General features: G+C 34.0%; 1 protein-coding gene across 3 annotated transcripts in view; it reads left to right on the top strand.

Moving 5' to 3' along the window:
• Positions 1-18295, top strand: part of CNTN1 (contactin 1) — a 381066-nt gene that overhangs the window by 326782 nt on the left and 35989 nt on the right. For all 3 annotated transcript variants that reach the window (XM_031000864.3, XM_063694062.1, XM_019039242.4), the window contains 4 exons: positions 2583-2686; positions 7425-7611; positions 10135-10247; positions 11335-11491. In XM_031000864.3, coding sequence (XP_030856724.1) covers positions 2583-2686; positions 7425-7611; positions 10135-10247; positions 11335-11491 — 561 coding nt within the window. The remainder of the gene's footprint in view (positions 1-2582; positions 2687-7424; positions 7612-10134; positions 10248-11334; positions 11492-18295) is intronic.

Genomic DNA, 18295 nt, shown 5'->3' with positions numbered 1-18295 from the left:
CTGTTTAAGCTGCTATACTTTTGTTATTTATATTCTTGTTAAAAATAATACCTTTCTGGCCTGGCATGGTGGCTCACGCCTGTAATCCCAGCACTTTGGGAGGCTGAGGCAGGCGGATCACCTGAGGTTGGGAGTTCGAGACCAGTGTGACCAACATGGAGAAACCCTGTCTCTACTAAAACTACAAAATGAGCCAGGATTGGTGGCACATGCCTGTAATGACAGCTACTTGGGAGACTGAGGCAGGAGAATCACTTGGACCCGGGAGGTGAAGTTGCCGTGAGCCGAGATCAGGCCATTGCACTCCAGCCTGGGCAACAAAAGCGAAAGTCCATCTCAAAAAAAAATAATAATAAATAATAATAATAATAGCTTTCTTTATTCATGTGCACTGTGTAAATAATTAATGACTAGAAAAACAAATAGACATGTCATTGCCTTCTGATCTTTGGCAATGTACATTTACCCTTGGCCAAGTTTCTCTTTGCACATGTGTGAGAAGCACAAGTAGAAGAGCTTGAAAACTAAAGGTTGTGAGGTACTCTTCTATCATTAGAGGAAATGGGCTCTATTGGTTCACCCAACTTCCATTGTTTTCACTCCAAAATAGACATTTAGCCATGCCTTATACCTCAACAGAAATTCTCACGTATATTCGTCAGTCACAGAATTATTAGTTTTAGTATTTGTTAAAAATGTAATATATAATTAAATCATCCTATGATCTTTACTTTTATTAAACGCCATTGTATTCTATATATGTATGTCATAATACCATGTCATATGTCTTAAATATACATAACAAAATTTAATATAAAAGGCAGTTATTCATATATGTAAAAGTATATATGTGTGTATATATATTTGTATATATTTAAAATTATATACTTTTTACTATATTTTTTACTGCATACAAAAGTATGTGTATTTTAATATATGTGTGTGTGTGTGTGTATGTGTATGTGTGTATTTTTTTACTTTTAAGTTAGCACAACCAAATATGTCGAAAGAATCAAATGTAGAAATAATTTGTTTATTATCAAACAGTGGAAAAGTCCTGATGACAAACTTATATTCTCTATGCTTGTGCTCATTCAGCAGAAATATGATAACTTGGCTGAGCGCGGTGGCTCATGCCTATAATCCCAGCACTTTGGGAGGTCGAGGTGGGCGGATCACCTGAAGTCAGGAGTTTGAGACTAGCCTGACCAACATGGAGAAACCCTATCTCTACTAAAAATACAAAATTAGCCAGGTGTTGTGGCACAAGCCTGTAATCTCAGCTACTCAGGAGGCTGAGGCAGGAGAATCACTTGAACCTGGGAGGTGGAGGTTGTGGTGAACCGAGATCGCGCCATTTCACTCCAGCCTGGGCAACAAGAGCGAAACTCCATCTCAAAAACAAAACAAAACAAAACAACAATGAAATATGATAACTTCACTCAGTTTTAATAATTTGAAGAACGAGTACATCTTACAGATAAAACGAGTGTCTTAAGCATTTTACAAGTTACCTTCTCACCTTTTTACTGCTTCACTTGATGCTAAAATAAGTTTTCAGGCAAATAGCTTGTCATCTATTTAGTCATGGCTATTTGTATTTAATTATATTTCTTTCCTAAATATTTCATGAGTCTCATAAAACTTGCATGTGTTGAAACTTGTATAAGTGTTAATCTCTTCTTCCACTGCTGAGAAATCAATCATAGTGCTACATGTTTGCCTTGTTTTGGAAAGTCAACAGTGTTCATGTGTAGAACATTTTTAAACATTAAATAGGATTATGGCATTTTAATGAAAGACAATAAAAATTGATCACCCCTGCTTAAAGCCTTCATTGGTTTCTTTGTGTAAATTTCATAAGGGATGTCAGTTACTTTTTTTCCGTGAACAGAGACCTTTTTGATACATATTTGACTTGATGCCCAGTTGGAAGATTAGACATATAAAAGCTTTCTTGAGCCCAGGAAACAGTGGATGTTACAACTTGTTTCAAAGGCTCTTAAAAAATTTTTTTTAAAGATCTTAGCTTGAACATAAAAAGGGAAGTTTTATTAATAATATTGCTGTTTGTAGTTAGTTCACACAAATAGCAAATAAGAGAAAATGTATTATATTGAACAATTTTCTATAATACCAAATTTCCTCTTTCTGATAATATAGAGTTGATAGCTAAATATTAATAATTTTAATTTGCATCAACAGGCTTTCTTAAGCATATCAGTTGAGAGAAATTAAAAAAATAGTTTTTTTTTGCTCACAGATGTAATAGAAATTGATGAAGCTTTCTGTATTTGGTAAAAGTGTGTGTGGGAATGTGTATGTGTACATGTCTATATTAACATTTATGTAAATGAATGTGTGTGTGCACATGTATCACTAATGCCATAAAATAAAGTAACATTAGAAAAATACAGGAAGAGGTAATAAAATAATTGCACTTAGTTTGAAAATATTAAAGCTATTTTAGAAACATTAAAATTAAAGTATGGTCCAACATCATTCATATAGCAAATGATGCTATTTGAATTTCTTAAATGTAAATATCTCACTAATAATATAATGTTCTCATAAAATTTCAGCTCCCAGTGAAGCCCCAACAGAAGTAGGTGTAAAAGTCTTATCATCTTCTGAGATATCTGTTCATTGGGAACATGTTTTAGAAAAAATAGTGGAAAGCTATCAGGTACGTTAAATTTTTATGAAACTAAATACATTTATTCATAAATATATAAGCATACGTTTTCAAATGTGTTGTATGTTTCAATGTCCCATTAATTTATGTGGCAACTAATACTTTATTCTCTGTGTCTAGTATTGTGGTCATATATAAGTTAATTGTTAAGAATAAAACAAGGGTTCCTAACTGGCCTATCTAGGGGAGATGTAAAGAAACCTAAGTCCTGGCAAACAATTGGCCAAAATAAAAACTATGGTAATAACACTTATGATTACCCAAGGTCTTTTTAGGAAAACATTCTCATAAAAAGCTAGTGAATCTCAAGTTTTTTGGAAAGCATTTTGGTAATTTATAGAAGCATCCTGAAAATAGTCATCCTCTTTGAGTCAGTAGTTCCATTTCGAAAAGTCCCTCCAAAGTAAACAATTTTAAATATACCGAATATGTCTTATGTTATCTATGAAGTAACAATCAAAATGACCCAAATAAAACTTCCCTTGAGCTTAATTTTAAAGAACCAGTAAGAATCAGTCAGACGCAAATGAGAAAACTTGTCTTAGTCAAGGGAGTAAAAACTGGAAAATCAAAACTAGAGAGATTAGTTAGGGTCTTTAATACAATGCTAATGCAATTTAGACTGAGTTATGTAGGAAATGTGAAATCATCATCTTACATTTTTAAGTGCAAGAAGTGAAAATTCAAAGGAATTAACATGGTTTTTCCTTTACAGATGAGCAAATGGATACCAAAGAGATTTGACAACTTGCCTCAGTTGTCACTTACAGAAAGTGTCAGAGCAGTGTCTAAAACTCAAGTTGTCTGATTCAAAGTTCGGGGTTTTATTGCCACACATCACAGACTTCCCTGTTTTTTTTTTTTTTGTTTTTTTTTTTTTCAGTGAGTGCTGTCTAGGGCTGCCTCTCCACCCACCCCACTCCCCCAGCCAGCTTGCATTCTCAGCTCCAGCACCCTCCCTTCTCCCTTGTCCATGGAATATTAGCCCCATGAGGGCAGGGTATTGTTCTATTCTCAGTGCCATGCAAGACCAGTGCTGAGCACCTGGCAGGCTCTAAATAGATATTCATTGAATACTGATAGGAATAATGAAGTATGATTAAATAAAATGTTACAATTGGGCTTTCTCAAGGCCATGTTTCTGAGATGTAGCTGTAAAAGAAACTCAAGGCTTTGAGCAGACACACCCAGACCAACAGGAAGCTTTTTTTTTTTTTTTTTTTTTTTTTTTTTTTTGGCACAATAGGTTATAATTTGGGAAGATCTTAAAGAGCCCTCAGATCATCTATGCAAGGGTTCAGCAGAATTTATTACAGAACACAGAAGAGTAGACTGGGAATAATTAGACTGAGAATACCCAATATTCATAACTTACTAACCTGACAATTGTGTTTGCGGCTAGTAGGAAAGAGAGAAATTCACTAGATGTTACAAACCCCTGTAATAAATACACCTGAGGTATCTTTGGGAGAAGACATCAATGTGTAGAGCTTGGAAAGTAAAATTTTGGAGCACAGGATTTTTTTCTTCTTTTATATTATTTATTTCTAACTAATAAATATTGAAAAAAGGATAATTTAACATATAACCCATATCATTGAGTCAAAATGCCAAATATATGACATATTTTACTTTATTTAAAACATGCTAGAAAATTATATATTATCTTTGTTAATGCCAAGAATTATATATTGATGATTTGCATACTTTTAACAAGAAGAAGACAAAAGAAATAAGAGGTAGGAAGCAACATAGTGGAACCAATGATTCAGATAATAATTAAATTAAATATGCTTTTTTAATTGGGAACTAAACCTTGATTAAGGATTTTCACATAGTCAGTAAAAAGTAATCTTTATCAAAGAAGATTTTTTCAAATGATAATTTCAAGGGAAAAGTATGTACCATGAGGAGTTGGTTTCACAGATTTCTGACCTTTTCCAACTTACATTAAGTAAAAACTTATGCACTTTGCTGCTGAGCAAACATGGGTTTATATTTCAGCTCTGTCACTTAAGAATTTTGTAGAAAATTGATTTGAACTTTGAGTTTCCTCACCTATAAAGTGAGAAAGTAACCACTGCCTCATAGAACTGTTATGTGAAAGATATTAAATAACCTGTATTTAAGAATTTTCCCTGTTTATGTCATTGGGCATTCCAAGATGGTGGTGATGATGATGATGATGATGGCAGTGAGGAAGATGATGATGATGTTAATGATGAAAAGACTGATAACACGTCTTGAGTTCTTATTGTGCTAAACACTTAACTAAGCTCATTTTATTAAATCCACACAACCCTAGAGGATAGACACTATTATTATCCCTATTTTAGAGATGAAGAACTTGAGGGTTAGAAATATTTGTCTGAGTAATAATTGTCATAATCAGATTTTAATGTAGTTCTTGCCTCTCCAGAGAACGGTTGATTAAAACTGCTGGAAGTAAATCATAGAATTATTCCTTCCATTCATTCTTTCTTAAAATCCTTTTAAACCTTTCACACAGGCTCTTGGATATCAAAGAGACAAGCACGAACACTTAAAAGAGAAAAATCCATATTATTTATTGTTCTGCAGGAAATGCTCCTGTGACTGTGGCCGGTAGGGGGGAGGGGGGTCTTGACTGACTATAATGTGGTTATTGTTTCCATTTTAAAATATGATGGGAGAAGCCAATGGTTTAACAAGATAGATGATGGTGAAAACCAATACCGCAATGCACTTCCCATGAAAATGTACAATGGATCTCTATTTTTCTGTGTATAAAGATACACAGAAAGAAAGCAGCACATTGAAAACATAAAATATAAAGCTGGAAAGCCCTGACTCCTGCCTGATTGACACCATCTCAAGGTTCATTTCTTGACATTTCAAATGAGAATTGTAATCAATTGAATTTAAAGACAATCTCTTCCCTTGTGGTTTTAAAATGTATCTCAGTAGAATGTTTATGTCACTTAGTATTTTTTTATCTTACTTGGTTAAAGAGCTCCCCACTTTCAATCTTAATACCCAGTGAGTTTTTCTATAGTGTAGGTAAGCTAGAAGAATACAAGAAGTCTTTCTTATCAAGGGCATTTTGGAACTTTGGGCTCTTGCCCAGGAACTCACAAAAGACTTAGTTTGCTCACAGAGTGGGTAAAATATTCACTTAATTAATTTAACAAAAATGAGTAAAATAGGCTACCAGGAATAATGAATGCAAAAACTTTAGCAGCTGAATTAGAGATTAATGCAGATGACTGATTTCAGTCATCATAAAAGATGAACAATCCTGTATAGTCTACTCAAATATTTTTAAAGTTTAAATTATTATGGTGAGCCGAAACTGATTACTTAGAAAGTGCTTTATTTTCTTATTTTGGAGAAGACATCCGTTTTGGTCTGGATCTCTTTGAAACAGAGCCTCAAACAAAGATGTGGAGAAAGGTTGTTTATTATTGTTGCTAATTGTTCCTAATATGATCCTAGGAAGCAGGTATGAGGAAAAGGCAGAGTGAACAGGAAAGAGGGGAGCTCAGATACAAACGTGCTATTTGTCTTGTTGGCAACCACTGTGGGCAACTGGTACTCCATCCCTTGAGACCTTTGAGGAGTTTTATAAATGTGCCTCTGAAGCTGCCCTGCCTGGGATGAAAAGGGAAGCATTCATCCACTTCTGAATGTTCAGAAATGTGCTCATTCAACACATAAACCTCACTTTTGTGAAGTGAATTTGAGCCATCCTGTTGCACTTCATAATAGTTTCTTACATGTTTATGTAAATAAAAAATGCAGGATTATATTATTATTAGACATTTTAATCTAGGCATTTTGGTTAATTGTGAAATTACAATCCCGTTATTTTATAGACAGGGCATCTAAAATATGTAAAATATCAGGATAGTTACAAATAATCCTTTTCTTTTTATTCTTATATTACATATAACATATTTTTATTCATTTTATTCATACCTTAGATATAATTATAAATCTTGAATGCAAAAAAAGCCTTTATTTAAAGATGAAAATTATAATCCATAACTTTTCTTAAACTTTAAGAGAAAAGGAATCCTGTAATTATTTGACAAAAGGAATCATTTCTAATCAAAAAATCGATAACTTTTTAAAAAATTATTTTATGGGTAAATAATTTCTACAGTTTATCCAGTTATTAGATATATTTCTTTGATATCTAGCTTCTATATGGGTTCAAAGGAAATAACATTAGATACTTCTGAAAGGAGCTAGAAGAAAGTATTACTTTAGCGTATTCTAGGCCACATAGTAACTATTTTTATCCAGCAAAATTATATTCCTCTCCAACTGCTTTAAGAATGGCTCAGAACAAGTTTGAAATCATGCAAACAGAAGTAAAACAGGAAATAAATGACAAAAATTATAGTGACAAATACTTCCAAATGGAGACCACTTTTATATTTTGAAAGTAAGTCTGCTGGAAAGTTTTTGGGATTTTTAAATTTTTTATTTTTTTTTTTTTTTAGTCAATGTAAAACTATTTTGGGCAATGAAGTAAGACTTTGATTCGCTTTTGGCATCTTTAATCATTCCTGCCCTGTATGCTGTACTATATTCTAAGGCTGATAAAAGGGTAGATATCATTAAGAAGCATTTGAAAATATGATGATCAGCCAACACCAATGGTAACAGAACCAGTTGAAGAGAACTTTTCATAGCTGAAGACTCTAAATCATGGCAAAATATAACTCATCCTGAATGTTTGCAGATTCGGTATTGGGCTGCCCATGACAAAGAAGAAGCTGCAAACAGAGTTCAAGTCACCAGCCAAGAGTACTCGGCCAGGCTTGAGAACCTTCTGCCAGACACCCAGTATTTTATAGAAGTCGGGGCCTGCAATAGTGCAGGGTGTGGACCTCCAAGTGACATGATTGAGGCTTTCACCAAGAAAGCACGTGAGTCTCACGTTTTGTTTTTAGACTTGTCAAAAACTACCACTGGATTCAATCATGATACGAATATATTTGAAGGAAATTTCCTACCTAGCTACCTGAGCACATTTTTCAATATCCTTTACAGCCACACAAGATTTCCCTTAAAACGTGAATTATTGTAGATGATGAAAAAATGTGAAAAATACCCTCACACATTAAATATTCCATTATAGAAATAAAGTTAGAGAACTATCCTTTTGTAAAGGCTGTCCTCTCAAATTCTGTGCCATTAACTTGTCTTTACCCTGTACTTATTAATTTAAACATTGTTTTCATAGGAGTACATCAACAGCATGTGAAAACTAAAATTCTGCTTATTTTTACATGCTTTAATTTATAAACCTCTGTCATTGCACAGTTCAATGCAAGTTAAATGTGTAGCATTATGCTTACTCTCTTATTACTGTATGTTCTAGTACTGTATGTTTTAGGTGGTTCATAAAACAAGACCACCTATCCTTGCTCACGTTCTGGTCATTCTAATCTCTCTGGGTTCATTTTGATATCTCTGTTCTTGAACCCAAGTGGAATAAGTAAAAAGGAGAATTTGTATGTAGGACTCTAGGGAATGTCTCAAGAATCTGAAGATGTGATTACCATTAGAGTGTGAAAATTTATGAAATTCACTTTGGGACAGAGACTCTCCTAGTGAGATGACAGAATGTAGTGACAAGAACTAGAATTTGGTGTCTAACATGTGTTTGAGATCTGTCTCTGCCACTTGCTAAATGTATGACAATAGATAAATTACCTATTTAAACCTCAGTTTTCTAATTTGTAAAAGGAGCATTCATTTTTGTTCTTTTTCCATTTGTTCATGTATTTATTCATTCATCAAAAATATGCTGTGTGCTCAGCACTATTCTTGATGGTGAGGATACAAAAGGGATCAAACCAGTCCAAGGTGCTCTTCTCGCATGGTTTACAAGCTAATGAAATGAGATAGAAACTTCAAACAGACACAAACTCTGACAAATCAATAAGTGGGATTAAAGCAGCTGACAGGGCAATAAAATGAATAAATAGACAAAAGTAAAGTGACTTAGATAAAAGTGAAATTCTGATTGGGTGGCCAGGAAAGGCCTCTGAGAAGATGCCAGTTAAGCTATGATTTGAGTGATAAATGATAAGAAGAACCCACTATGTGAATAGCTTTAGGCAGAGCCTTAAGGTTCTTTGCACTCTAAGTAGTACAAAACCTTAAGGTGAAGAGCACTTAAAATATTTTAGGTGTGGAAAGGCCACTGGGTCCAGGGCATAGGTTCTGAGTAAGGAAGGGGAAGTGTTCTGGGGCCCAATTACGGAGAACCTTGTAAGTAGTTGTGATGAGTTTGAGTTCTTTCTAAACATGATAAGAAGCCATTGAAAGATTTTAAAACAGAGAGTGATATCTAATTTACGATGTTGTTTTTTAAAAAATCATTCTGGCTTCTGTACAGAAAATGGATTGTGGTGTGTTAACAGTGGAAGCAGAAAAGCCAGTTAGGAGACTATTTCAGCAGTCAAGGAGAGAATTGATAGTGGCTAGCACTAAGTGAAAATGGAGACAGAAGTGGAAAGTTTTCTGGAGGCAGAGTTGACAACTTGCTGCCAATTTGGATGTTGGCAATGAGTGGGATGAGAGACTAAATACCAAATTTCTGCTTGAGAAACTAGGGGGTTGGTTGTGCCATTTGCTGATGATGGCAAAGAGTCATTGGAGAAAGATTTGAGGATACTCGACATTATATTACATTTGAAAAATGTATTACATTTGATTATATTACATTTGAGAAATCTTTTAGAGACTCAAGTAGAAATAGGCTGATATCTGCCTAGACAGAGAGTCCTATAGCCACATATGTCTAGAGGTTGAAAGAGAGATTAGGGCTAGAGACAGAACTGTGAATATTTAAAGCCATGGGCCTAAGTGTCAGTACTTAGGGAAGATCCACAGAGAGAGTAGAAAAGGTACATAGATGAAGTCCTAAATAATCCAACAGTTACAAGTTGACAGAGGGAGCCAGCTAAGCATGAATAATGGGAAGCAGCAGCCCATGAGGTAGAAGGAAAACCCAATTGTTAAGATCTGAATTTAAGAAAAAATGAGAGATTCAAGAAAGAAGATGGTCAATTCTGTGAAATGCTCCAAAAGTGTTAAATTTAAAAAAGAATAAACAAGTGACATTAGATTTAACCAAGTGGAGGTGATTGATGACCTTGCAAATAGCAATTTCAAAAGACTAGTGGAGAAAGAAACCCAAGTGGAGCATGATGAGAAGAGAATAAAAGTCATATTACCTAGCTCACAGGGCCATGGGGTACGTTAAATGGACTCATGGATGTAAAGTACTTAGCATAGTGCCTGGCATATAGTAAACACTTATTAAAACTAGATGGCGGTGGTGGTGGTTATCATCAGCATTATAATACCTGATGCAATAGAGTATGCAGAATTGAGATTGGATATAGTGACCACTGATTGCATATTACTACTTTTCACAGCTCCTAGCCAGCCTCCAAGGATCATCAGTTCAGTAAGGTCTGGTTCACGCTATATAATCACCTGGGATCATGTCGTTGCACTATCAAATGAATCTACAGTGACGGGATATAAGGTATATACAAATAGTGATGATTAATGTTTGCAATTCTTGCTGTTTCAGTGAAACCCAAGATGAGTTTCTTTTCTTTTTTTGAGATGGAATTTTGCTCTGTCACCCAGACCGGAGTGCAGTGGTACAATCTTGGCTCATTGCAGCCTCCGCTTCCTGGGTTCAAGTGATTCTCCTGCCTCAGCCTCCCAAGTAGCTGGGATTACAGGTGCCCACACCCACGCCCGGCTAATTTTTGTATTTTTAGTAGAGACAGGGTTTCACCGTCTTGGCCAGGGTGGTCTCGAACTCCTGACCCCAAATTATCCACCTACCTCAACTTCCCAAAGTGCTGGGATTACAGGCATGAGCCACCACGGCTGGCCCCATTCAGCTTTCTTATTCTATTTAATAGTTGTAGAGCAGAATCAGATAACGTAGTGCCATGATACATTTTGAAATGGAAAACATTATCTTCAGTGAATTTCAGCAAAATGTTATGTCAAAAGTGTAAGATAAGTAGAATACTTTAAAGATAAAATAGAATAATCAGAGCTTAAGGAGGAGAGAGAACGAAACTATTTTTGTTTGGCAATGATTATGATAGGGTTGCCCAGCACCCAGCAAACTCCTTGATAAACTGAGTTACTGTTTATAAATGAATAAAAAGGAGAAAAGCTTATTTTAAATATATTCTTTATATCACACACTATCACATTTTTCACTGGATACCAAATTTTATGGAAAATGGTAAAAATAAAAATTGAGAGACAATTTTCAGACCATTTCAATATATTTTAAAAGTTCTCATTTTGGACTTTTTTCTTAAAAAGACTCATTCTTTCTATATTTTTATTTTGGGTCATCTCAAAAAATAAAATTCAGATGCTTAAGTCACATCTCCTTGGATAATCCTACAAACTTGCAAAAATCAAGTGAATTGAAACTAACATGTTTTTTTCATCTAGTTTTAAATTTAGTTTTTCCTCTTGTTTTAAATTTATTACTTTTTGTTAATCAAAGTGTAAGCATTTTTATTCTGGTTTTATTGTTAGAGCATTGGCTCATTATTATGACTTTACTGCATATTTACATTTCTGTACTTTATAAGGTACTCTACAGACCTGATGGCCAGCATGATGGCAAGCTGTATTCAACTCACAAACACTCCATAGAAGTCCCAATCCCCAGAGATGGAGAATACGTTGTGGAGGTTCGCGCGCACAGTGATGGAGGAGATGGAGTGGTGTCTCAAGTCAAAATTTCAGGTAAGTGAGTCATTTAAGACACATTTCAACTAAGTACTTGTGAGTTTCTAGACCCTGTGGATTCCCAAGGGTAGGGATAAGCCTGATACTCACACCAGTGTCCATAGTTTCCTAAGTAGATTGGACATATCAAGGATTCCCTGAAACTTGGTATTTCTCCTCTTATGAGTCACATAAGTAAGTCTGTGACATACCACATACTTCTTGATTATTATCTGGATATCAAAGCACAGTTGAAATCTTTCAGACATAAGACGAACGAGTTTTTGGGATCCAATATACAGTATGGGACATATTAGCTTATTTGATTGTGGTAATCATTATACAATGTATACATATATCAAATCTTCATGTTGTTCACCTTGAATATATTTAATCTTTGTCAGTTAAATATTTTCAAATAAAAAGCACAATTAAAATGGCATAGTTTATTGAATACTATATAATACTAGGCTATTATTTAATAATAACCAAACTTCTATCAAAAGGAAATACACTAGGCTATTTTTAATACTCTTATAACTCTTTCACTTGGATTATAGATATTGATATAGTAGTAAAAGAGAAAAACACTAAATTATAGCCCCTTTGTCTTTTCTCTTTCTCTATCTTATCTATTCCTTTTCTACAAACTCTATTTCTCACACCTTTGTTTGATTTGGAAATACATATATTTGAGGCAGTCGTTTCTTTTTTTTTATTTCTGGCACTCTGTTATTTAATTTTTGACATATTTTTCTTAACCTATATGCATGATATAGTTTAATTATACTGAATTTCAATAGATGTTAATTTGAGAAATGTATGAGAGGCTTTGACATTACCAGAAGACCCTAGATCAAAAATGATAATAAATAATTTATAAGAAAATTTGGTTAATCCGTACAACAAACCCCATGACACAAGTTTACCCGTATAACAAATCTGCACATATACCCCTGAACTTAAAATAAAAGTTAAATGTTAAGAAAACTAAAAAAAAAAGAAAATTGAAAATCTGGTGATTTTGATCTAAAGAAATAAATATGCTATATATTAAACCAACAAAAAATCCTTTACCACAATGCCAGAGTATTTAATGGTATTTAATAAATGCTGGCTTCAATTGTATGCCATGTTTTTGTGAAGTTTGCCACAATACATATATACATCCTTTACAAATCAAAATAGAACTTTGATTTTTTTTAGTTTAATCATCAGTAATTTTGTCTTTTAAGAAAATAGAGAAATTACAGAGATGTGAAAGGAAAAGAAAATAATCACGTTCCAAATACCCTAAAATAGCTACTGTTGATGCTTAGTTGAATTTACTTATACTCACTCTGTATACATATATAATTTCATGTTTCAGCTTCCATTTTTGTAAATTATTTAAAAATTATAAATGATATTCTTTCAAACAAATATGCAAACTCATTAAAGTTTTTTTCTATCATAATACTTTTAGAGTCCATTTTCATAAATTAACCTTTCTTCAGGTTAAATTTAAGACAAAGTGTTTTAGGTTGCTAAATTTCTTCAAAAACACTTACTAATTTCTATTCCTATTATCATTGAATATAAGTGTTTTTCTCACTGTACCACTCTAATATTATTGTCTTTTTAGTCATTGCTAATTTGACAGGGGAAAATAGAATTTTCTTATTTTTGAAACATTTTCTATATTCAGAACTTTGTCAACATCTTCAATAGTTTTACGCTTAGTGGGCAGTTTCACAAAAGGAAATCAGAGGGAAATATGGCCATTATTTCAAGGAAGGTAAAGCACAAATAACTAAATAAATTGCTCTTGAAACCTGGGCCTTCTTTCTCTTGTGTAGAAGCCAGCCACAGCGAGCTTTTGTTCTCTGTACTCACCCTTGGTTCATCATTCCTCATAGAAAGGAGAACCTAGCTTCTGGGATTTAGACTAGAGGTTTTCAGCAAGAGATGCTGTAGCAGTGATGGTAACATCAGTTTACCTATCACTAATGGCACTGGTAAATGTTAAACAGTAGAATCACTAGGGATAGGGGAAAGCCCTGTTTATAATGTACAGTAGAATCACTAGGGATAGGGGAAAGCCCTGTTTATAATGTTTGCCTGTTTCTGTGGTGTAAATATTCTCACTATGTGTGATTTCAAGCTTTCCAAGTGATGTCACTTAATGTGGAGCTGTGAAGAGCTACCCAGTAGCACATCATTATATGTCATTGCCACCATACAGATACAATAAGAACCTCAAAAACACTGACAACATTATAATATAGTAAAATATTAAGAAGTGATGAGTTTTGAGTATTTACTACATTTGTTTTAAGCTTTTAAATTTAAGTTTACATAAATTCTATTTTAATAATTACATTTTTAACACATTGCTCATAAATTTCTTAAAAATTTCACAATTGGATTTCAGGGGTTGTATCGGTTGATTTCAGCATACCACAGCTGTAATTTGATATTTCAGTATATATAGCTCATGTATAGAAGAGTATTTTTTTTAATCCCAAACTTAGGATATTTTTCATATTTTTCTCTTTTTGCCAACTAATGGACAACATTCTTATTGATTTTAGAATTTCTATTATTTATCTCTTATTCTGACCGTAACTGTACAAATAAACTGTAGAATTAACATTATGAAATGTCAGATGCTTGGTGAATAACACCATTCTAGAATATTCTTGTTTTTAAGTTTGGATTTTCAAATCATTTAAATTATTTTAATGAGGAAAATGTATAAATACAAACAGAAATTACAGGTTTTTTTCTAAATTTAAAAGACTCTTAGTACTTTCTTTTGGTTTTCATGCCCCAAATACGTAGCCAGGATTATAACACACTACTAGATCTTAATGTTTATAAGCATTATGCTGTTTGTTCATTCATTCATTCAACAAATAGACATTAAATGCCTACAATACAGCAATCACAGTTCACATATTTAAAATGTGCTAAGATTTACATATTTCCACATCTCTGCCTGGCCCTGCTGCAATTCTAATGATCCTCTTGCCTCCCACTGTTGGCCTCTCAAGGCCTATTATCTATGCAATAGACAGGGAGGTTTTTTAAAACACAAATCAAATCATGTAACTCTCCCCTTAGAAAGATGGCTCACAGGGAATGGCGTGAACCCTGGAGGTGGAGCTTGCAGTGAGCCGAGATCGCGCCACTGCACTCCAGCCTGGGCGACAGAGCGAGACTCCGTCTCAGAAAAAAAAGAAAGAAAGAAAGAAAGAAAGAAAGATGGCCCACAGGTAACATCTACATTTCTTACTGTGGCCTATAGTGGTCTATATAATCCACCCTCTCTCTCATCTCAATTAAGTGCTTTGTCCCTTTCTCTATTGACATTTCTCTTCTTGAACACACCAGTGTTATCCCTGCCTTGAGGCATCTCTACTTGTTCTCCCTTCTGCCTGGAATTCTCTGGGTCTTGGCATGTTAGTTTCATTCTCATCATTCTTGTTTCTGTTCAGATGTCACTTCCTCAGAGAAGCTCTATATATGGCCAGCAATTAAGGTAGCAGCCTACTCTGAGTAAATCTTCCTTATATCATAGCACTGTTTACTTTTCATCCTAATGTTAGTAACCATGTAAAATTATCTTATTTATTAATTTGTATTTGTTTATCATCTCTCTCCATCCCTACTTGAAGCTAAGCTCCATGGGAGCAAGCTCTTGTTTGCCTCAGTTGACCTTTGAATCTCCAGCACTTAGGGGACTATCTGGCATGTAGCAGGGTTTTAAAAAATAACTGTTGAATTAATTCATGATTTCTGTGTAGAGAAAAGCCCACTAACAAGAATAACTTGGGCAACTTAAAACTATAGTTTTCATCTCTAGAAAACTGATATACTTCCCCATCAGGTTCATGATTTATATTATTTCATGTGCTGATCCGCAAATTTGATTCTTAAAAAAATAAGACTTCCTTTTAGACATATTTTGGAAATATTTCAGATTTGATTATCTGTAACCGCACTTCTATCTGACTTGAACACTGTTATCCATTGCTTTAATAACTTATTCCTTATTGAATATTTGTAGTGCATATCAAGGCAAATGTAACACCACAAATGTTTCATCACACTTATACTATCTCTAATAATTCTATATTATCCTTCAAAAACTGTTTTTAATAATTATGAGCAAATTAAGAAAATATACATATAGCTATAATTTTCAATATTAATTTCAATAAGCTAATTTGGATTACTACATATTTTCTATAAATTTTAGAATATCAATTGACAAGGATCCTTGGTCATAAATAAATATCCTCAGAGAAGCACATATTTAATTATTTGTAGTGAGCATGCATATTTTAAGTCTTTATTTTTCTTTTTAGTTTTAAATAGACTATAGATAGCTGAATCAAGAAAGACTTCAGAACATTTTAGAGTCTGAACATTTTTCTACGGGAAAGAAGTAGTCATTTGAAATTTTTAAGGTAGGAGTAACATGATCAGATTTTCTCACTTGGAAAATCATATTGGTGATTGTCGAAAATATGTATAGTAGGGGACTAAGATATAAGGAGATGAAGTACAAGGTTATTGCCATAGAATGATTAAAAGATAATGATGTCCTGGGCCGGGTGCAGTGGCTCATGCCTGTAATCCCAGCACTTCGGGAGGCCGAGGAAAGCGGATCGCGAGGTCAGGAGATCAAGAGCATCATGGCTAACATGGTGAAACCCCGTCTCTACTACAAATACAAAAAAAAAAAAATATTAGCCGGGCGTGGTGGCGGGCACCTGTAGTCCCACCTACTCGGGAGGCTGAGGCAGGAGAATGGTGTGAACCCAGGAGGCGGAGCTTGCAGTGAGCTGAGATTGAGCCACTGCACTCCAGCCTGGGCGACAGAGTGAGACTCCACCTCAAAAAAATAAAAATAAAAAAATAATGATGTAATGATGTCCTGAACTGGAAAGAAGGCAGTGGTGGATGTCTAGGATAGATTCTAAAAGAGCAAGGCATTTTTTCCATTTGATTTAAAGTTACTATATATTCATTTTGTGTATTTTGTCTTCTAATAAATCTGTAATTTATCCTGATATTACCACCGATGATGTAATCTGAATATTTAACCTAATATTTTTGTTAACTCCAAGATATTAAGTTAAACTGTATAACCAAACCCACTGACTTAAACACTGTGATGGAAAACACATTTTGTTGTTTTGCTTTGTCCTCTCCTGCCAGTAGCAGAAGAAGGTCTAGAAAACTATTTTTTGGGTAGAACTTTTATATGTTTAACTCCATCACTACTCCTGTGCTCCCTTCTCCATTTCCTAAGTATTGCAGTGTAAGAGGGACAAGAGGATAGTAGGATGTTTAGATTCATTTCATATGTTATTAAATTTAGTCTGTGATTAAGATACAATCAGATATTATCATTCAGGAAATGCTGTCTCTTCAACCATCTTGAAATAACCAAATATTTTGTTTTCCTTTACCCCATTTTTCATGGGATCAATATGAGTATTCAAGTATATAAATCTAGCCTATATATTTTATATTGACAAATAGCTTACATTTAAATTACCTCTAAAATGCATATTCTCTTCATTACCATTGAATCATGACTAATCACTCAAAGCCTTGCCTAACCACATAAATGTACTTAGCACTCCCAGTTTTGTAACAAACATGAAGTTGGAAGATAAATTATTTGGACAAAGTAATATTGTGTGAGTCTCTAAATTCAACTTTGGGAGGCAACTCATAGCCTTGATGATTATTAACATAACTCCTGCAGTGACTAGGTTTGATCCAGCAGTTGTTGGACAACTCCCAGCACAGGGAGTTTCCAGAGTCTTAATTGTCCTTCAGAAGCTTTGAGTACAACTTCTAGAAGCACATTTTAACTATATGTCAGGCCGTGAACAGCACCTCTGTATCTAAACTAACCTAGGTTTTTTGAAATTTTCCCTAAGGTTTCCATTAGCTGCTACCAAGTTCTCACAACAACTTCAATATTTTATTTTGCTCATTTACTTAGATTCAGAAATAATTTTGCCGAAACATTCCTTGATGGAACACATGTAAGAATGGAAAGGAAATTTTAAAATAATCTTCCAAGATGTACTTTCTACCAGAATAATTTTCATTAATGAAATAAAGTCTTAGCTTCCAGAGTTATATTTTAGTATTATAATGTGCCAATGATTTTTTTCTACGATAAAATAAAACTTACTCTTCAAACATTACAGATTTTCCAAAACATTTTGTTCTCTAGTAAATTAATTCATTCAATAAGTGTCTAAACACCAACCATATGTCAGGCATTCTGCTGGGCTATTGGTTACAATAATTGCAAACCCTCCTGAATCTCCCATTCTAATGGATATCAGAAGAATAAAGAACCAACAAACAAATAATAAAACAATTAGATTTAATAAAAACACAAGGAAAAATGAGTGGCTCTTTATATTTCTCTTTATATTTAAAGAGAAAAACAGGTAGACAAGTTTTTGGTAGGATGATTAGGTCAAGCCTCACTAAGAAGGTGATGTAGGCTGAAATCTAAAGGACAGGAACTAGCCATATGACAAAAGTGTGGGTAAAGGAAGAGCTTGTCATGTCAAGGACCTGAAAGGAGGCTGGTGTAACTAGTGTGTAGTGAGGATACAGAGTCATGTGGGATGAGGTTGGAGAGGTAAGAGGGGTAAAGTTATGAACAGCCTGGCATTGATTACATCTAAAAGGCAATACTCAGATGTTTGTAATTTCTTGTAAGTTCAATAGAAAAATGTTGATGTGCTTTCAGGAGATGAATGGCATGATCTAATTTAAGATCATTTGCTGCTTTTGTGC

This window comes from Gorilla gorilla, chromosome 10, assembly GCF_029281585.2.
Source record: "Gorilla gorilla gorilla isolate KB3781 chromosome 10, NHGRI_mGorGor1-v2.1_pri, whole genome shotgun sequence".
Taxonomy (NCBI): domain Eukaryota; kingdom Metazoa; phylum Chordata; class Mammalia; order Primates; family Hominidae; genus Gorilla; species Gorilla gorilla.
This window is presented reverse-complemented; position numbering and strand designations above follow the sequence as displayed.